The 22,807-nt window shown below is 34.8% G+C and overlaps 1 protein-coding gene across 11 annotated transcripts in view; it reads left to right on the forward strand.

Moving 5' to 3' along the window:
• The window catches only part of ATP8A (ATPase phospholipid transporting 8A1), a 777,495-nt gene that overhangs the window by 649,669 nt on the left and 105,019 nt on the right, over nt 1-22,807 (forward strand). For all 11 annotated transcript variants that reach the window (XM_081752482.1, XM_081752481.1, XM_081752477.1 and 8 more), the window contains 7 exons: nt 1,215-1,324; nt 2,973-3,068; nt 7,940-8,065; nt 10,602-10,740; nt 14,679-15,019; nt 18,055-18,192; nt 19,807-19,959. In XM_081752482.1, the coding sequence (XP_081608608.1) occupies nt 1,215-1,324; nt 2,973-3,068; nt 7,940-8,065; nt 10,602-10,740; nt 14,679-15,019; nt 18,055-18,192; nt 19,807-19,959 (1,103 nt within the window). The remainder of the gene's footprint in view (nt 1-1,214; nt 1,325-2,972; nt 3,069-7,939; nt 8,066-10,601; nt 10,741-14,678; nt 15,020-18,054; nt 18,193-19,806; nt 19,960-22,807) is intronic.

The following is a 22,807-nucleotide window of genomic DNA, read 5'->3' on the forward strand; positions in this document are numbered from 1 at the left end:
TATCTCTTTTGTTTCTGGAGTCATACTCAAATTCTGACATGGGCCATATAGTCTAATGAAGGAATCACTATATAAAACTGTAAATTCAACATTTTTAGTTTAAAATCAGGACTTAAAACTGAATTGGCTGCTCCAAATTGTGTCTGTTACTTCTGCCCATATATATAAATTTAATAAAAATCATGTGCTATTATATAATAGTACATGATTTTTATTAAATTTATAGTTTTGGTATACCTACCAACCGAACCTGGGTTGAACCCCGGTGGGGACTGTAATTTTTTCTTGTTGTACCCTTGTTCCAGTACAGCTCGTGAGGTTCACTCTGCCTCTTTAAAATTGGTACCTGGAGCAATCTGAAGGATAAAGGTGGTCAGAATGTGGTGCTGAGTATACATCACCTTCGTAAAGGTCGGAGTTGTTGTGAACGTGTGGAGCTTTATCTCTATTCAGGGACGTATCCACGGGGTCCACTGGATCCGGAACTCCCCCCACTCCCAAAAAAGTTGTAAAATTACATTTACCCACATGTATCTATTCGGTACGAACTTGCGACTTCGGTCTCCCCCCTCCCCCCACACACACACTTCGAACAAAAATTTCTGGGTGCCCGCCTGCCTCCATCTCAGACCTTAGATTATCTATAGTCTGTCTCGAAAGTGGGATGACCTTTACTTCTTTTTAAAACATTACATATTAATATACGTAGTACAAAAATAACACATTAGACAATGAATAGTTAAAGTTGCATGCCTTGAATAGTGAAGTCGAGACAGAGTTATTTCTTTCTTTATTTAATTGATTGATTTATATGACAGAATAAGCTGAAACTTAACAGATTAAAAGTACTGTACACAGTGGCGTAGGGAAGGGGGGGCCCAGAGGGGCCGCCCCCCCCAAAGAGGTCCGACAATGTACTTTGGTACTTTGATGTTTGTAATTTTTTATATATTTTTATGTTTATATATTTTTTTGTTTGTAATTTTTCTACATGTACCTATAACAGCACTTGGGCCCCCCCCCAAACACACATCCTGGCTACGCTACTGACTGTACACTTAAAAAAAGCAGCCGTTTGAAATGTTTTTAGGCTATTTGAAATATTTGACACTCTTGATGTAATTCAATGTGTGTAAATCCAGAATATAGTGTTGAAAAACAGTCGGTTTATTAAGTTTATTTTAATGCGTTCTTCTTTTGTTATTTCATTCCAGAATTAACCAGTGCAAATTTTGGATACAACTTGCTTACATTCATAATTTTATATAACAATCTCATTCCTATATCCTTGCAAGTTACTTTAGAAGTAGTAAGGTTAGGACAGGTAAGAAACAAATTTTCAACTTTTAACTTAAAAATGTTAATTACTATAAGTGTCAACCCATGGTTTAATTAGTTAGAATTATTATTATTATTATTATTATTATTATTATTATTATTATTATTATTATTATTATTATTATTATTATTATTATTATTATTATTATTATTATTATTATTATTATTTGAAATTTCAATCTCTTTCTCTTTACAACTAGATTTTTCCTACTATGATTATATACTGTCTGTTTATTGTAATTATGTAAGTATCGTTAACAAACATTGATGTAAAATATTCAAACGACTTATATATAGGTAACTGAATATTACATAGTTTAAATATCGTTTTATTAAACCTTAATTTATAAAGATATTAAAAAGTTGGTGCTGACGAAACTTCATGAGCTTTAAGAACTTGCCGATATTGGTTATATATATATATAGCATTATACTTTATAATTTTACCTACCGTTTTCTGAATGTAGACATTTTGTCAGTATTTATACTAAAATCTAATAAGATCCCATTTATCTCCTTTCCGTTGCACAAGTAAGAGCGTGTATTCGCATGGTATGAGTTATTAGAATCGTTAGATAGGTATCTATGCTTCCTAATAACTATTTAGAGCACAACTATGTTTGGTTGGATGTCAGCGGGTTGTTGAATGAGGTCTATATTACGTTTCATGCGTACCCAATTAGTTGAAATGAGGCCCATAAAAGTTAATGTTGTGTATTAAATCTGCACACTATGCAGGTTGACATGATAAATTGCTATAAAGCATTCCAATTGGATAACATAATTATCTTAAAGGAGAAGAAGTGGGCTATAACGAGAAGTGTGTTTCTCACAGGTAAGAAAAACTTTAAGTTTACTTGTACGTAGCACTAGGAATATTTAACAGAAAACATCTCTTTCAGTATTACAACGTTGCACAGTTTGCTCAACACCTTACTTCTAGGTTAGATAGCCTAATACATCATTCGTTCTCGGCTGAATGTTTTTTTTTTTTTTTTTTTTTCCAGATAAAATACAAATATCCAAATACCTAAGTTGGTAGGTGTGAAAATCCAACATTGTACTACAGTTGTTACATTGAGTTACTGCAGTTAAGAGGCATCAGCAATCAATTGAAATGTGATTAAATTCAACATTTCGTGTATTTGGATATTCATAAATCTTCCTCTGTCACTTCTGCAGTTTTTCCGGAATTGCATATTTCTGGCATATAGTACTTAGTACTGATTAAAAGAAATAGCTCCAATCGGAGATCAAATGTGCCATCTTTGACCCCTACAATTTGTCCACTCTAAATCGGTGATAGATCTTGCTCATGTTCCATAGCTACAACTCAAGTATATTGTTCAGCGTACACTGTTTTTGACTCTTTTGAAACGTATGTGTAACCGGACACATCCATTTCTAGCAGGAGAAAGACTCAGAAATACCCACTATACAGTTCTGTATAATGTTTTGCATATCACTTTATACATAATATTTCCAAAGATAATAAGTGGAAGGGAAAGGAATAAAATGAGGGGAAAAAGTTTATTAAAAAAGTATCATGTTGTCTCGTACATCATACAATATGTAGAAGTCGATTTTTTAAAAAAATAAATAAAAAATAGGCATAATTATTTCAATTCTTGCAGGCTGTTTTTATCAATATGGATATGGATATGTATCATGAAGAGACTGATACACCTGCCATGGCTCGTACATCCAATTTGAATGAAGAACTAGGTCAGGTGAGTTTTAATTCAGTTAGCTATGTGGCTACTTAGTTTACAATAAATCGTTTAAAGGAAAAGACAAATGAAGTTGTTAACAACATATATACAGGGTGGTTTGTCTTGAAATGCTCTTTTAACTGTTAAACTAATTGATAAAACAACACTGAAATTTTGTATGATTAAAGCAGGGTCGTGCCGTTGAAAATCAGCGCTCGGGGCGAGAGTATACGACGGCGCCCCCATATATATATATATTCCAAGCAATTTTTCCTTTCTTTTTTCTTCCGAATTTTTCGCCCCCCTTACTTCGGCGCTCGGGGCCCTCGCCCCCCACTGTACGGCCCTGGATTAAAGTATCGAGAAAGGCATTTTGTTTTATATACTTCGCAATACCATCAGATTTAAGAGTGTTGCCAACTCAACAAAAAGTTACATTTATTTTTTTTTTCAAGTGGCTATACGTCAGGTTATGACATTTCAAATTTACTTATATTTACACATTTACAAACTTACAATACACCATTTATTATTCAGTGTTTCGAACTAAGTATTACACTACAGTAGCCCATCCGAATTTTAGAGCGCTATACATCAGTAATAACGTAAGTGAGACGGATGGGCTAACGCACATTCATTTACCTTAGTTTCGAACAGGGCCGGCCCTACTATATGTGCAACACGCGCATTTGCACGGGGCGGCAAATTTGGAGGGGCAAAAAAAGCCTGTCATAACTATATTATTTAAAATAAATATTTCTTGTTCGAAACAGACTTCATGATGATGGGAGTTAAATTTACTAAGCTAACCTTCTATTTGAATACTACCTTCATAAATCATGTTTAAGTCGCATTCGTTTAAGGTCACGTGGACAGTACTAAAGCAAATGGTCAAACAAATCCCAGCATGAATTGCCTAATTGTTGTCAAATACAAGAACTCGGTTCTCGAATATTAGCGAACATCTGTTTCATTTAGTTAGTTATCACAGTTTTGATATGAAAACTAATCTTATCTTTGTCACAAACAAGTTCCTTATCATTGAAGGTGGAAACAAGTTTAAAAAAAAAAAAAAAAAAAAAAACTTTTTAACAGACATAGAAGGAAAATCAAGAAATAAAGATAAAAGCTAGTTGCATTGGAATTGCAAATTGATATATTGGGATTGAAGTTCAATATTGAATTCTATAGAAAGGATTACCATCTTTCCTCTCCAGGTGTGTTTGCTTTATCATTCTCTAACATAATATATTATTATTTATAGAAAAAAACAGACACAACGAGATTGTATTTGTAGTGTTTAGGCCTTTCTGAGTGCGAGTGCACTTTCCCTCCACTTCGTTGTTCATGATGGGGTAACACACTTAAAATCGTGGCTTTTAATATTTGTTCTTTCTGGAGAAAGGGAGAAGACGGCAAATGATGCTATTGCACGGGGTGGGCCGGCCCTGATTTCGAATACTATGATCATGATATGACATATTTCGAATAAGGAAAAGTTATAAGGTATTAAAAGATTGACTTTTTCAAAATCGGTTTAGATAAGGATAACATCCAATCTCGTAGATGGTTTTCAAAAGGTGTAAAGATCTTAATGTCGTTTACGGCAGTTTAAAATCTCAAACCGTTTCGGAGATACGATAAACATTGTTGGTAAGACAATTTTCTCAGTATAGGCAAGAGTTAATACAAGAAAAGGAATATGAAAGAACTGTCATAATCTGTCCGACAGTGACGTATGACCGGACTTTAGTCTGTAGTATCATTTCTGTACTCCAGGCTATGGAACTATTTGGTTTGCAGCGTTAAGTGTCGATATGTAGTTTTTCCGATGTGTTGTTGCTAATAAGTATCAAGTATCTTTTACTTTTAAGTAATATAATGCTTATAGAATAAATATTTAGGTTATTTACTAATGGATGCTATAATTTGCATGTTGAAAATTTAAATATAGATTATTTCGATCCTTGCTGGAATCATTGTCAAAAGCAGATCGTCTAGTTATATTGACTTCTTTGAAAAATCATCGTAGTGTAAAGTAATCCTAGAATTTATAAAGGAAATTAAATCATTCGAGAAAAACAATTGTATGTAGTTATAGTAGATATATGTCAAATTTCCCTAAGAATTTAATATAATCATTTAATATTTCCCGCATTTAGCACTGTTCTTCACTTACATAGTTTCAATCACATAAACTGAATTTTAATTATGACTGTCACTATAGTATTTTGAGAAGTACTTTATGTATGTTTAAAGAAACAATGTGATCGCCTTTCTCAGCTTCGGTCCATGAATTTTATTCATCAGAAACTGCTAGAACATTTCACTACCGTCACAGAAAATTTTATTACACTCTTGAAGTAGTTAACATATCCTTACAAGAAATTACACATAAGATAGAACCATTAAAGTATTTAACTCTTGTTGTTCCAGCACTGATAGGATTGCATTTGAGTCCTTTTTCATAAGAACTGAATCTCTTAAAGGTACTTTAGATTACAAATGGGAAGACATCAGTTTTAATTTTAAAAAAGTCCAATACAAAAATTTAGTTTCATTTTCATATTCAGTTGTACATACAATAATTTCCACATTGTTTTCTACACTATAAAAATATTGTTTTTCTTCGATGTGCTCATCAACAAAAATTGTTTTTGGAGAGGCGACAGATAGTTATTCTTCTGTTTTCATAATACAAGCAGCTGGAAATAACAAAATTGTTCTCGCTGGTTGACTGCGCTTATGTGTAAATACTTTAACATTAGTAATTTATATTTACTGTGAAATGATAAATCGACATACTCAAGTAAGTCTATTACGTATTTGGTCAACAAGTTAAGGTGGTGAAAAGTTATAGGTTTTCTTTGTTTGTTTGTTTTTGAGTGAAATTCATGGACCGATGGTGAAAAGACAATCACATTTTTTTTTTCAAATATACATAAAGAAGTACTTTTAAACATAATACAGCGACACTCATAATTAAAATTCAGTTTATATAAGCGAAATTTTATAAGTGAACAACAGTAATAAGTACGGGAAATAATAAATGATTATATTAAATCCTTTGGAGAAACTCTCTCTCTCTCTCTCTCTCTCTCTCTCTCTCTCTCTATATATATATATATATATATATATATATATATATATATAATCATTTATTATTTCTAAAGGCCTTTCCTTTAACGGTATATATAATACAACTATAATTGTTTTCTTTGCAAATCATTTATTTTCCTTCAGATTTAATATTATTTTTCAAGGTAGTCAATGTAACTAGGGGATGTGGCAAAGATCAGAAATGATTGAAATAACCTAAACTCAAATTTTCATCAGAATACAGAAATTAATACTTTTTAATTATTTATTTATCATAATATATATACGAGAGTCATTCCGAAACTAATGGCTTTATCCATTTTGTAATGTAAAGTGCGGTAGGTATAGAGAACTGAATTGTGCAATAGAATAAGACACATTTTTAACTAGTTAGTCATTTTTCCACACAGTTACCACCATTCGCCATGCAGTTTTGCCAGCAATGAAACAAGAGCGTGTATGTTGCGTTCGTAAAAATCAGAACTAGCAGACGCTGCGATGACAGCTTCCGCATCAGGAAAATGTTGCCCATGTAGTCTTTCTTTCATAAAACCAAAGAGGTGGAAGTCGGAAGGCGCCAGGTTCGGACTGTATAGCAGATGTAGTACGAGGATCGAACCAAATTTTGTAGTAAGTTCCATGGTCACAACACTGATATGGGACCAGGCGTTATTGTGTTGCAGGCAAAAGCTTTTCTTTTGTGACATGACTCTTGCGATTCGGGCATTCAGCTTAGCGTTCTGAATTGTTTCTCCAGTATCCAAAACACCCAAGCTCCACAAGAATCACACCGTGCCTGTCTCGAAAGGTTTCCTCTGATAGCTGTGTCTTGAAATTTTCAAATGAAAAACTTGCATGTCGTCACTTCGTAAAATGTCTTTTGGATTTCAGCACATCACGTCTCATCCCGGTGATGATGCTGTTCAGGTAATTTTCATCTTCAACCTCGTACTGATCCAATGGTCCTCGACACATGTCGATACGCTGAATTTTGTGATCGTCTGTAAATATTCTTGGGACCCATCGAGCACAAACTTTACGATAACCCTAATTAACCAACATATTTTCCAAGTCATTATAGTTGACATTCAGCTGTCCACACAGTTCCTTGGTTGTAATCCGCCGATCAACACGGATGAGTTAATGCAGACATCGTTCATTGTGAAAGGGGGCAGCTGAGCAGGGATGCCGGCCCGTGGCTTGTTGTAGATATCCTTTCCACCACTTCTGAAACGCAGTACCCATCGCCTGAATGTATTCACATCACTGTATCGTCTTAATATACTTTCAGCAAGCCTTGATGAATGCCAATGGGTGCAGCTTGTTAAGTGCTTAAAAACTCAATAACATATTTCTGTTTCGTACGCATCTCTATGTCAGACGCCATTTTGGGTAGCTGCAGCACTGCTTCTATTTCTCGGAAGAGAACAAAAATAACAGGATATTAGCAGGAAAATTCCACCTTTACTACAACGCCAGAATTCGCCTTGGACGTTATACTTAAAGACACAAAAACAGGAAACTTACGTTCAGAATAACCTTCGTGCTTAGTTCACTAAATAACCTTTTGCATGAGGTAATTCTTTGTTTTTTTATCGTATGTATTAAAATTGTAACTATCTTTCCATTAGATAATCTCTTGGGAAGCTCCTCTGAAGTGATCAAGTATTAACTTCTGTCGTTTTTGTTAGGGAAACCTATAGTCAGTCATAGTATAGACACGTGTAAGAAGTTACAAGCAGTTAGCTGTAATGTTATCTGTTAGTAATTTTTTTCATATCGTTTTTCAGGTAAAATATATTTTCTCAGACAAAACCGGTACACTTACGAGAAACGTAATGGAATTTAAGAAATGTACAATTAGTGGAAATATTTATGAGATTGAAGAGGATGCCACTGAGTCAAGAATCATCAAGGTAAGTGTACTATCTTCATTTTCCTACATGCACGAGTATTTAGCATCTTAGCAGGAAAACGTCGTAGGGACATACTTAAATAATTAACAAAAGGTTTCTCGAGTCTTATATTACTGGGTAACTGGACTTGGATCCGCCATTTTAGTCTGGCAAAAAATTGTTTAAATATTTATATGAGTGACGAAAGAAAGAGTATATAACGAAAATTCTCTGAATTCATCGCCTCAGCTTTTATTCTGTAGTACTATATTAATTTGTAAAGAGTTTGGTTTAACAAAATTCTTTTACATATTAACTCTGTCTGTGTGTCCGTCCGGAAGACAAGAAATCTCGAGAACTATTTATGGATCACCGTCAATTTTGGCCAAGTGATTAACAAACTCAGTTTACTCTTCTGGATTTTCTGTGTTGTGGTCCTGTAATCCAGTTTTCCTTTACAGAAAATTTAAAAGAGCAAGATGATTTCCTTCTGATAAAGAGACTTACGGAAGTATAACTTACTTATTTGAATGAAACTTTGCATACTTGTAGAACATCGAAAATAATCGAAACGTATTTTTCTTGTTCTATTTCGACAGTGATGCAGGTTTAAGGGTAGAAACCTCTCTTTGAACGTTAGGGATGGTCTTCAAGTATAGACAGAAAATAATAATTTAATGTAAAAGAAAACATACTGCCAGGAAGGGGGGGAGGGAGGATTAGGACAGCTGATTCCGAATCTGACGTCCAAATTACAAAATTCAAAATGGTGGATCCAATATAGTGATCACAATTACAAAATATCTTCTGGTTTGAAATGCTCTGCAGTTAGCCAAAGACAGTTATAATTGGCAGGGATTACTGTGAGAAGGTTTCAGGCAGATTTGAAACCCCTTTCTGTGCTCATTTTACTGGCATGATTGATTAAAGTGAGTCTCTGGACCTCTCACTATAGCGTTTACAGAGACACAAACAGTAGAAAGTGTAGCACAGTTAATAAATTCTGTGACTCATAGCTAGACCATACAGTCTTTAATTTCTGCAAATGGTGTTTCACCGTTGTTGTTTGTTTTGCAGGAAAAGAATGGAACATTTGGTCCTTTAGTCCGAAACAACCTCTTTTAATCTGAAAATGCCTCTGTGAAAGCATCGAATTCAGGAAAATTAACTTCAAGTCTTGTGAGATCATGGTTTCAAGAGGTTTTTCTCTCAGTGTTTAATACAAAATCCATTTTGTTATTAGATTCGTGGAGTGGTCACAATTCATCAACTTTTAAACCTATTTTACGAACAAAACAGTACTCCAGAATTGAAACCGTTCCTGCAAGAACAACTGGTAGGATTCAGCTTCTTGATGTGTTCTTCTTTAGGCCGTAGATAAACTTCTTGAAACATTTTTCTGATATTGTCCTTCTCTACAACTATAACATAGATTTACATCTCCGTAATAATATAATTAAGATCCAATCATTGATTTGTAATCAGTTTTCTTCTCCCAGATTTGTAACTCTTATTAAATATGCGTGGTACAAAAACAGTTATTTGGAAGAAAAACCATATGTGCGTTTGAAAATCACGTTACACTTTTTTTTTCAAAGATTGTGCTGCAATTTGCGATTTGTGCATAGTTATTGCCGTTATAAGATGTGCGTGGTATAAACAATGTTTATGCATCACACACTTTTTTTTTTTTTTTTTAACGAAATATTACTGTAAAACGTTTTCTCAATAAATTCATAATTATAACAATTGAGGATATATGAAGTTCTGACATAGTGAGAGGCGAGGGGACTCGCCATATATAAGCACTCCAAATAGTGAGAGGTGCAGAGGCTCACTTTAATCAAGCATTCCATTAAAATAAGTACAGAAAGGGGTTTCAAATCTGTCTGAAACCTTCTCACAGTAACCCCTGTCAACTATAATTGAGGAGTTTGATGCAATAAGGGCGTAAGTCTGAAACATGCAGTTGGAGAAAAACGATGTTGAAAATTTAAGTAGTTTTTTTTTTTTTTTTTTTCTTGCATAAAACAATGTAATATGCAGCACTTTATTCCGATATTGAATTGAAATGATACCAGGAGGCTAAACAAGCATGGCAAAAGCCACAAATGCATTTGATGCAAAAAGATAGTAAACTCGCTTATGCCATTATTACATCAAACTCCTGAATTGTTCTTGGCTAACTGCAGAGCATTTCAAACCAGAAGATATTTTGTAGTTGTAATCACTATATTGGATTCACCATTTTGAATTTTTTTTCACCATTTAAAGGAGACGGTGATGATGAGAAATGAATGAAGTGGTGGAATGAAGAAAGTGGGAGGAAACGGGAGAACCCCGAGGAAACCCACGCACACGGTGTTTGTTTACCACAAAGTTCACTTGGCAGGGGCTGGGATAGAACCCAGGACCCTAAGCACCAGAGGTGAACGCTCTACCACTGAGCCACCGCGGCCCCATCATTGTAGTAGATTTGTCTTAATTCATCTAGTGTTATATTCTTTACTTTGTGCTATTCGCTGATCTAAAATAAAAGCTTATTTGTGTATTTCAGGATCTCCGTAGTGAAACAGGCGCTTATATCAATGAATTTCTTAGTTTAATGGCAGTCTGTCATACAGTAATTCCTGAAAAGAAGCAAAGAGGCCAATTCTCCGATGATGAAGAAATTATATATCATGCAGCTTCACCAGGTTGTATTCTAAACAATTTATTTTATATTAATTCGTCTGAATGGTGTTTACTTTGCGTGTCTTAAGCAGAATAAAATTGGACATGCTTACCTATTGTTGTTGTTCGCTGAATTTGATAGTATATTTTTACTCTTTCAAAAATTATCTCGTTACATATAGTCATAAAAAACAAACAAAAAAAAATCATATTCATTTTAGTACGTGGAGTTTAAGAAAAAAGGTATGCTGTGGAACTCGGTGAATACGTGTTAATATAGAAGATTATTTCAGATACATTCGAACAAAGTTGACTTATGACATAACACTTAGCAGCGGTAGTATTCGATTTGCAAATCAGCAGCATTATTGAATAATCGCTCGGACTGGAGAATAGACATAGCAAGTTTTCAAAAGACCACAAATGATTCGGATAGAACAATGATTGAGACGTTGTTTTACGCATCCAAAGACACAAAAATAGTCTCGCTTGTATAAGTATTCTTCATCGGAATGGGAGTAAACGGAAGAATATGAATAACTGTTCGTGTTCCATCTAATGGTAAAAACGAAAAGATCTCCGAGGGGTAGTTCGATCCCGTATACTTGTTAATACGCGCATATGGAGTGTCCTTCCGTATAAACATGGGATGTATGTACGAGAAATGGGCCACATTGGGTGACAAGAAGTGTGCGGCTACATATTTGTCAATTTTACAGATCACAAACTTCTCAGCATATACAAACACTGCGACAAATATTGGGAAAGTTACCCTGCAGAGGAGAACAAAGTCGCTATATGTGTTTTCATCGTTAGGGCGGTATGCAGTAACCCGTATTTGAGTAATGTCGGATATTAAGTATGCCTCATCTAGCGTGAACCCAGCTTCTTTCATTTGTCATATCTTAGATGCCGTTCATACAATTTCTGGAACTTAGTCTTTCGTTCAGCAATGTGCTTAGCATGGAGGTGCTATACGCGGACATTACAAAGGCACTGCAACCTCAGATGTTAATGGATAATTCTCAGTTGACACTAGCTGAAGATATCTAGTTCCTCCCTTTGTGGAAATAGGTTTCCCTGTCTAATCACAAGACTTACGTCAAGCAACACTCCATTCGTTACTTTTACTGGAGTCCACTTATGGATGGGTGCCTTCTATTTTGTGAATGTTTCCCGACTGGCTCTTATTTAATATAACGGGTCACTACAGCATGAACGCATGTTTTCCTAATGATAAAAACCGTAGTCTGGATACTGTTTTACAACTTTGTCAAAGTGAACTTTGCTTGGAAAATGGCCATACTACTATCACCAATAGCGGCTCAGTTCCTGTGGCATTGAACTGCTGCACGCACTTCACTCTGGTCTTGATAGAGGAAGCCATCGACTTATAAGCAAAGTGGGTTCCTTTACTATAGCTTACAGCTGCAGAGTAACTTTCTGTAATTCCGTAAAGAGTAGCTGATTTGCTATAAAATTCATCTCATTTTAAGTTTTTTTTTTTTTTTCTTTCTTTTCAAAATGATAAAAGAAACTGTAATATTAGAGTTCCAAACTATGCTATTCATTGATAAATTTGAAAAGCATTAACAGAGTTTCTGTATCCGTTTGTCGACAAGTATCAGATCAAAATTGGTAAGAGAGCGAGAACATTTTTGATATGGGTTCAGCGTTCGTATAATATATTCAATATTTACCATTATTTCTCTATTCACTATTATGTTACGTAGTGTCTTCACCCAACCGTGAAACATGGTGGTGGCTCGTGTGATGCTTTGGACCGGAGTATCCCGGTTTTCATGGGTCCTGTGCCGACGTTTATCGGTCGCTTCACTGCCCGCGATTGTGTCGCCATTTTAGGGGAACAAATACATCCTATAGTCCAAATTATGCTTTTGGGTAATGACGCCATATTCCAGCATGATAATGCGCCCACTCATGCAGCTGGAAGTGTTGGCGGCGTGGTTTGAGGAACATCAGAATGAAGTTAAATACCTCCCCTGGCTCGCGTAATCTTCGAACTTCAACATTAATGAAAGTGTTGTCCGTTTTGGAGTCACGAATCCGAATCCCGCCTTCATTCTCTCAGACGGAACTGAGTGATGTACTGTACGCGGAATGTTGTAATAGTTAACTTGCTACCATTCACGACCTCTACGACTCAATTTCATGTTGCATCAAAGTTTTTCTTAGGGTGAAAGATGTTCCAATGTCATATTAATTTGGTAAGTTGTACTTTATTCAGGTGTTTCCATTAAGTTGATGATAAATTATCTCTCTCAAGTGATTATATCGACGTAAATTTAGAAGTTTTAACGTCTGCACCATGCAGTTATGCTATGTGTTATTTATATTTTACATAGAATCGGATGTACGCAAGAGATATTATAGCAATAATTATTTTTTTTAGTAATTTAGACATTGATCATTTTATACACTAGTATTTATGATTAATTTTTTTTATTGAAATAAAAGAATAGGGTTTGTGGGATAATGTTTCTAATGTGTAATTTTTAGTTTAGTTGCGTTTATTTAAAACTTCCCAAGCACTGACTTATGACTAGGCATTGATAAATATGAAACAGGTATATACCTTTCGATTATTAATGTAGTTTTGTTGATTGATGTAGTATACACTAGCAACAAGTTTTTTTTATGAGTTTTTAACGCTATTATTATGACTTTGGAAAAGCTAAGTAGCTGGTTAACTTGAGCTGAGGTTATGGAACCTTTTGTATTTGAGGTGAAATACGTAAAGACGTGTACTTTTGAAATTTACTTTTTTCATTATACTTGCCAATGCACGAATTTACACGTTAAATTGCGAAAGCTAGTTGACTTCAGTGTGGCAACAATTTTAAAAATGGGAATTACATAACAGTTTTACAGATAAAGAATTAATTAATTAATTGCAATTTAGTTTTTTCTGTTTGTTCAATGTTTTTTTTTTTTTTGAAGACTCTATATATTAAAATGCTAGGTTTATATGTTTGTCTCCAATTCTTTCGACAATGAGATCTCGAAAACCACAAGAGCTAGAAACGTGTCGTTTTCGCTCGTCGATTCCAGATTTTGTGTAGATTGTCCAGTTCTAATTGTATATTTGAAAAACATGACCGATATTTTTTATTACATTTTTAGGGGTACACTGGAAGTGTTGAAATTTCAAAAAAGTAAATGTTACATATTATACATTCCAACACCACATAGTTGTATACAGAGGTTTGTTTCATGGTAAAATGATAACTAAAAAACGAAGAATATCCATTTCTCCAGTCTAAGATGAATCTTTATTGTTTGGTGCGTTTTGCCCGATGAGCACCATATATCACTGACATTATAATTAATTGTGTATGTAATGTATTTGCTTATTACATACTGCATGCAAGAAGAAAGAAAACACTGATCATATATGAATTAGAAACTCCAACCAGAAGTAGGCTCAATCTTGCAAACGGTGCGAAATACTGAAAAAATAATCGAAAAAATCTCCCCTTTATGGCACCCCTTGCCGATTTTCATCAAGACGTTTTTCACTTGTGTGTAAAGGGACATGTACAGATGGTGTGAGGAGTGACAAGGAGATTCATGCTCATATGTGAATGATGCACTGTGTAGAGTGCGCAGATTCAGCTAGTACTAAACTAAAAGTATAATTACGGACAAAATTTTAAGAATAATATTAATGAGCGTTTGTGACATAATATTTAAGTTATGGCCCAATAATCTCTTTAACCTTTGGACTTATTTTCAGCTGAGAAATAAGACATGATAATTTGGAACAGTATGACAAGAACACGACATATTACTCAGCAGAAAATATTATGTCCAAAAGTCTTACTACTACATTTTTAAAATTTATTTTCTAGAGTACTATGCTCTCTAAATTATAATGTTGCCTTTATATAATTATTTGATCGTATGGTTTTAGTATAATATAAACTGTGTATTATTTCAGATGAACAAGCATTAGTGAATGGTGCCAGGAAACTTGGGTATGTGTTCGAAACCAGGACTCCAGTATCAGTGACTGTGAATGCGTTAGGTCAAGTGGAACAGTACGATATCTTAAATGTGATAGAGTTTACGAGTGACAGGAAACGAATGTCAGTGATCGTGAGGACTAGTGATGGAAGAATTAAGTTATATTGTAAAGGTGCTGATACAGTGATATACGAACGCTTAGGACCTAGTCAACAATTTCAGGATATCACGTTAAGACATTTAGAGCAGTTTGCATCGGAAGGACTCAGGACATTATGTTGTGCAGTGGCGGATATCTCAGAAGAACAATACGAGGTAAGAATGTTTACGAAATGTAGTGTACATGTACTGGCTGCAGAATTCTAAATATTTACACGTCTGGGCAATGCGTTACGCTAGGTGAACACAGTTTATGGTGAATGAACTAAGTTTTCCTTGCAACTCTCATTTTCATTTTATCTGATAACAGTAGCTGATCTATTCTTAGCCGTCGCTAACGACAGTAATAAAAATATAGCTATTTTATGTGCCCATTTTTAAAATACTGCTCTGTTCAAGATCCATCAAAGTTTCAGATTTCGTTTCCTTCCAACAACAGGCGAGTTGTTTGGAATAATTTCTTTTAAACGTCTTATATCGTGTCCTGGAAGGTAAAACGAGGACGAAGACCATATTCATGCTTTAAAAATGGAAAGAGGTCTGGATTTTTTAAAAACAGATTTCGTAATAACTTCTGTTAATATCCAGTGTAAACTATAGAATTTTAGGGACTTGCGGACTCCAAGAACCTTCTCTCAAAGTCGACTTTTGAATTTGGCGTGGCAGACTCGGGTTTAATTTCCGGCAGCAGTTCATGTGGTTCGGATTCCTCGTTACTCAGTACGTCCACGTCTCATATAGCCTCGGTGCTGAACGGGACGTTAAACTCAAAATCAACTCAACTCAATTCGACTTTTGAATTAATAATGTGTTAATTTCCGTATCTTTCGTTATTGAAAATAAGTATGAGTATTCCTCGAGCAACTTACGTGTAAACTTATAAATTTTCTTTTTAATATGTGTATGTAATATATAAGTATGACATTTTCACTAGCACTATTAAGACGATCAGAATGTAAATATAAATGGACTGATTGGAGCACTGCAAACCGGAGCGAGGAAAATTCCATCAACCCAAACCGTTAACAATATTGGCAAGAGCTTGGCAGCTATATCGTAAAAAGGTAGACATAAGATGCATGAGCATTGTGTAGTTCATAGTGGAGTGAAGATGTTGGAACGACCAGTTAGGTTCTTTTCCTATTTCATTCAGATCTTTCTGGCTGTTCGAAAACTGACAATATTTAAAAAAAATGAAGTAGAAAATACTGTACCGCATTTTATGGTCTGCTTCCGATCTGGTCTTTATGCAAAAGAAAAATGATGCTGTTCCATGCTTTCTAAACTAAATATGGTATCTTAAAAGAAATCGAACTCAGAAAAGTAAGTTCTAAGTAAGAAGCAGAATAAGTAAAATTTTGGTTATCTTTTTTTTAAAAAAAAAAATCTTTATTTAGATTTGGAAAGTAAAAACAAAATAAGTAAAGTAAAATTGTATCTAACTTTTAAAAAAATAGATTTGGAAAACATTTATGGGAAGAGAATTTTTGGTGTAGTGAAGGATATACAATCATACTTCGAAGTATTATTCACGTGGGTTTGATATAGTGAAAGATCTGTGTTGCTTTACTTTGTAACCTGATCCTATCTTACAGTTACGGTCTACCGCATCTATCACATGGGATGAAAAGTTCCCGGCTTCACATACAGATGGCGTGACGATCTCAAAATCGTTACATGTATTCAGTAGCACTAAACTTAACTAGCCTTCAGTCAAATTTTCATAACATTTCATCGAGTAGTTTACAAGTTACAAATATTAGTGTGACGCTATTTGTGCTATGTTAATAAAAGTGAATTCTAAAGAGTTCCGTGTTTTGATTATACAGATTATACATCGCTTTCTAATGGAGAAAAATATTGCCCAAGCCAAAGATAATAAACGTTATGGCACATCTTCGCCTTCGTATACAACAGTAAAGAAATGATATGCTGAATTTAAACGTGATTATACATGCACTGATTATGCAGAACGTTCAGGTTGCCCAAATAAAGCAGTTACTGCAGAAAATATTAAAAAAAAAAAAAAAAAAAAAAAAGCATCGTATTGTTTTGGATGAGCAAAAAATTAGTGTGAGTGAGATAACTAACATGTAAAGGTATCAACTGAATATGTGCGCTATATTTTACATGCATATTTGAGTATGTAAAAGCTGTCTCCGCGATGGGTGCCTCGTTCTCTGACAATTCGTCAAAATCAGCAGCGTGTTGATTATTCCAAGCTTGGTTTGGCATGGTTTCAGTATTATCAAACGGAACTTTGCGTCGATTTGTGACAATTAATGAAACATGGATCCATTATTACACACCGAAGACAATATGAAGAGTGATTGCCAGCAGTGAAAGTCGACCGAAGCGCCCAAAGACACAAGTTCGGTCGGCAAGGTCGTGATCAACATTTTCTGGGATGCGTATGGCATAATATTCATCAACTATTTGAAGAAAGAAACAAACAATAACTGGCAGGTACTATGTTACATTATTGGACAAAGTGAACCAGGAAATCAAGAAAAAAGCTACTGTATTTGGAGAAGAAACAAATCTTTTACCATACTGACAACGCATCTGCACTCGCATCCATAAAAGCGATGATGAAATTGGATTCTTTGGGTAACGAATTGCCTCCCCCACTCACCACATTCTTCATATCTGGCCCCTAACAACTACTAAATCGTTTTCTAACTTGAAAAGATGGCTCCAGAGAAAGAGATTTCATAGCAATATGGATGTCACGCCGGAAACGGAACCTTTAGCAGAGTTTCATGTTATTCCAAGGATATCAAAATGTTAGAGGACCATTGGAAGAAACCCATTTCGCTTCAAAGAAATTATGTTGAAGAATAAAAATGATCTCATCTGTTATAAAAAATAATGGGCTTTCACTCTATGTAATATTTAGATATATAAAGATACCGACATTGACACTTACCAGAACCCATTAACTAATAATGCTTCTTACAAATAACAGAAATAAAAAGAAATTCATTGCGTAACATTTCATGAGATTAAAGGCAAAGAAATTAACTTCAAGATTTATACGTTATTTTTACCAACCCCAATATATTGATTTATCGCACGATTCTTTAAAGAATTGGATATTTGTCTAACATTGAGGATGCTTATTTGACTTTCTTTGTAACTAATGTTGTAGTATATCGTATTTTGCAATCTAATTCTAATTTTTATTCCAGGACTGGAGACATACGTATCATAAAGCTAGCACATCTATACAAGCGAGAGAAGCGAAAATAGCAGATGCAGCTAATCTTATCGAAACTAACTTGACGCTTTTAGGAGCAACAGCTATCGAGGACAAATTACAAGATCAGGTAAACATACTAAGCTTAGAAATAATTATTATAAGTATAATTTTCGTATAAAATCTTTCGCGATATTTGATTTCAAATAGCTTTACATCATTAGTAATGTCGGATGAAAGGGAACTAAAGTAAATCGCACTTGAAGATATTAAATAATATCCTATGTAAAACATTTAATTTCTACCGTGGTATATTGTACGTAAAGTTAAACCCACGGTTATGCCAGCTAGGCTAAAGGAGACGGTGATGATGAAAAATGAATGCAATGGTGGAATGAAGAAAGTGAGAGGAAACTGGAGAATCCTGAGAAAACCCACGTACACGGTGTTTGTCCACCACAAAGCTCAATTGGCGCGAGCTAGGATCTAATCAAGGACCCCCTGCACCCGTAAATTTAAGATTGCCCTATAATCATCTATTTAATTGTGATTCTTGGAAACAGGCAGTTGTGATCTGATAACTTCTTTTTCTCAGACGAGAAGTATTTCGAGTCATGTTCGTTTGCTTTTGGTGACGTCACATTGATTTCTCAACGATGGATTGAAAGGAATGCTCCGATTGCATAATCTCTTTGTTACCATTCATTGTAACTCTTCTGAATATTTGGGCCGCTGTGGCTCAGTGGTAGAGCGTTCACCTCTGGTGCATGAGGTCCCTGGTTCGATCCCAGATCGCACCAAGTGAACTTTGTGGTGGACAAACACCGTGTGCGTGGGTTTCCGCGGGGTTCTCCCATTTCCTCTCACTTTCCACCATTTCATTCATTTCTCATCCCACCTTCTCCTTTGGCCTAGCTCGCATAACCGTGGGATGTAAAACTCAGATTTCATTTCATTTTCTTCTGAATATTTTTCTCTGAAAATACGTAAGGCTAGGTTGCCATGCTGCAAGAATCTTGTAGCTGTCATTAAAAAATGTTGCAACCCCATCTTTCTATTTACTATTTACACATCACAACTTTCTGCAAGCAAGAAAGATATCTTCAGCCATGCAGCACTGCACTCCAGTAGACAAATAGTGAACCTCATCAAAATCGTATATTTTGACGCGCTTCCCTTCCCTGTCCAAAAAAATCTGTCATTTCGGAAGCGACGAATGTTTTTTTTCTTTATGTCAGTGGTAGGGCGATAGGAGGTAGCAAGCAAGACGACCTAGAAAATTGCACATGGTTTGACTCCTGGCAAGATGAAAAAATTGTTGCATGTCCCTTTCAAGATTGTTTACATGGAGAAATATTGTAGAGTTGCAAGAGCATGGAAACCTAGCTTAAGAATATTATATCTTCGAAATTTTTACTGTAATATAGTTGCTGAGGAAGTGATTTTGTATAAGAAACATCAAGGTGAATAAAAGAACAACCGAACAATCAAATTACTAACATGCTTCTCAGAATAGGAATTTGTGTTGTAGTTGAGTCAATGCTACAATTATATGGCTCAATGGCTAAAGTAATAGTTAAAATAAGACTCTTGTGATAGTTTCTGTGTCCATGTGAGAATCTACATTACAGCTTTAGAAGGTAGATAATAGTTCCCCACATTACGCAGTATTGTAGCTGTGACGCAAATAGTAAAATAATTTTTATTAATAACTGTCATTTCATTCATTCTTATTTTTTCTTAGGTTCCTGAAACAATAGCGGCTCTTCTGAAAGCTGAAATCCATGTTTGGGTGTTGACAGGAGATAAGCAAGAGACTGCCATTAACATAGGTTATTCCTGTAGACTCCTTACACAAAATATGGCTCTTCTTGTCATTAACGAAGATAGTTTAGATGTAAGTAGTTCTTTAACTGGGATAACATTCATCCGACTTGTGACCGCACTTTTATCAGAACTTCTACTTTTATAGTAATTTTGGTGGAATTCAGTAGTAGAAAAGAGTTAACTTATTTATCGATATATACGTAGAGCAGTCAGAAAGTTCGTGGAATGATGTTATAGTTTCGGTATTAGTGATCCAATCATAATGAATCTTGTCAGTACAGTCCTTACGTTACCTAATTATGAATTTAACAAGTGTGAACAGGTCATAGCGGTCAGTGCATGAATAACGTAGCTGAAAGGAAGAGTGTGTGGAGATCAGTTAGAGTAATGTCGTAGTTCGAGCAATGCGCAAACACATCAAATCCATGTCCAAAATGGGGAAATGAGTTTCGGTAACCGTTAAAACAGCTTACGGTAACAGTGGTTTAAGAAATAACACCGGTACCCGTTTCGTTCCGTAGAAGAGACCAAAACCAACGCAACGACTGAACTTCGGAAGATACCGAAACAGAACTTTCGTCGGTGTGTCCAGCAATGGTAGGAGCGGTGGATCAAGTATGTGTGTGTTCCGAAGGTGCCTATTTTGAAAGCTATTAAGTAAATGTGTACTTATATTGTGATAATAAAAGAGCTACAACAAAATTGCGGGAACTTTTCGACTGCCCCTCGTATAATCTTGTTACATGATCTGGATTTAAAGTACTGACTACGCTGCCGCCATGTTCTTGTGTTTTTAGATATATGTGTGTTATTAGATATATGTAGTGGTGCTTCCAACAACAGTTAGTTGAGTAAAGCATATAGAGAATAGTAGCCACGTAAAGCCAGACGTGATAACAGTTAATTTTGTTTTCATTATTTTTTAAATAATAATTTTGTATATACAATTGAAACCGTTTATAACAACATCGCTTTTAACGACGTACTGGATATAACGACGAAATCTAACGGTCCCGTCTAAACCCTATATAAAAACTGTATTTAAGTAATCGCTTAGTACAACATTGCTTATAACGACATACCGTATAAAACGACTTATTTTTATCACATTCTCGGAAAAATGTATCGGCTATAACGTTCAATGTTGATTTTTGTTTGATAAGTGGAGATTGCTGGCAACAATGTAAGGTTTATTTTCAAACTCTTGTTTTGCTTATACTATACAACACATACAGAAAGTAGAACATGTTCAACATTTTATCTCATTCATTAGCTAAGATCGTGTATGATATTACTGAACAATTTACACTGTTGTTACGTTCTCTTCACTTATTATAAGTCTTTATATTTTATTGCCATACAGTATTATTGCTGTACGTACTGTATAAACATTAGAAGAAAAAAATTCTCTTCAGTCCCATTCCACAAATATTGTATTGTATGTACTGTATCTGTATTTAGTTAGTTTTTAAGTTTAAGCGCTATTCTATCCGTTAACCATGTAAGTGTACAGCCTAAAGCTTAGATGCGAAATTTTGAGCAAGAAAAGGAAAACCCGGTTTGTGCGACTATCGACTATAACGAACGTAAATTTGCGGTCCCTTCGTAGTCGTTATAACCGGTTTCGACTGTATATTTTTCTTACAAAGCTTTATTATTGACGTAACCATTGAATGTGCTCATACTGGCAAGCGAGATTGAATCAAGCTATCGAAAATAAGCTCTGTTTTATATATAATATAGAAAATAACCTATTTTTGGACAATTGGCTGACTTCGTCGGATACTAGTCGCTGAGATGAAGTGACCTTGTTGCGCCTGCGTATCGAGCACACTCATCTCACGCATTTCTGTTTCTTGCTTGACAATAACCATTCATATTGTCAGGAATGTAGCGCCTTGCTGAGTGTTTGGCACATTTATGTAGAATGTCCGCAATACTTAGACCTCAGAAAACGTTCAAGACTAACCAACGACTTTAGTCGGGATTTGGGGTATATTTCTGTTTTTAATGACCGTATTCTCGGGTTTTATACGTACCATTAAAATATTTAACATTCTCTACTTGAATGTTTTATATCTATTTTTGTTATTATTATTCACAGTTATTTTCTTGATATTTAATTCCTATTTTGTCATTTATATTTCTTGTAGCTTTTTCACAACCTTTGTGTGAATTTTATCTTTGATTGTGTTATAGTATATTTTATTGAGGTCTTACTCCCTTCTCTGTTGTAGAAGTCTTTTTTTTTTCTGTCATAGTTTCTATGTGAATAGTCTTTCTGTGAATAGAATGTGTCTCGGCCATTGGCGTCTCCGTGATCGAAGCAAATAGTCTCACTGCTGACGTCTTCGTTAAACACACCAGTCAATCAGTTATTGTTGAATATGGTGGTACTTTTCTTTTTTAATTCTTCACACTTTCGTGTTACGTTATTCGTTACTAAGCTCTTCGTTTATTGCCTACATGTAGTGGGATATGTAAGCTCCTCTACTTTATACATTAACGCAATCCAAAAATTCCACTTCGCTTTTAAATAATGCAAGATACATATCTAAGTCTCGGATATTACGTCGAACTCGCTTTCAAATTCTTTTGAGTAGTAGGTAACGTACTGTAATTGTGTAAAGTTTTTATTTATTTATTTTTATTATTTATTTATTTAAGCACTTAAGAATAAATCAAAATGTACTAGATAATGTTGTTAAGCTTTACGTTTAACGTTCACACGTGTTGTTTGGCCGTGTGAAGGAGAAATGAGTTTTAGGCTCCAGAAACGCCACAGTTACAAAATAAACATCTGTACCAATTTAAAACAAATAGGAGAGAAGAGGACGCTTCTAGCCACCATCTTTTGTAGGAAGGCCAATTGGATTGGATACATCTTGCGAAGAAATTGTATTCTTCTTACCGCCATA

This window comes from Thermobia domestica, chromosome 3, assembly GCF_964235325.1.
Source record: "Thermobia domestica chromosome 3, izTheDome1.hap1.1, whole genome shotgun sequence".
In the NCBI taxonomy this organism is placed as follows: Eukaryota; Metazoa; Arthropoda; class Insecta; order Zygentoma; family Lepismatidae; genus Thermobia; species Thermobia domestica.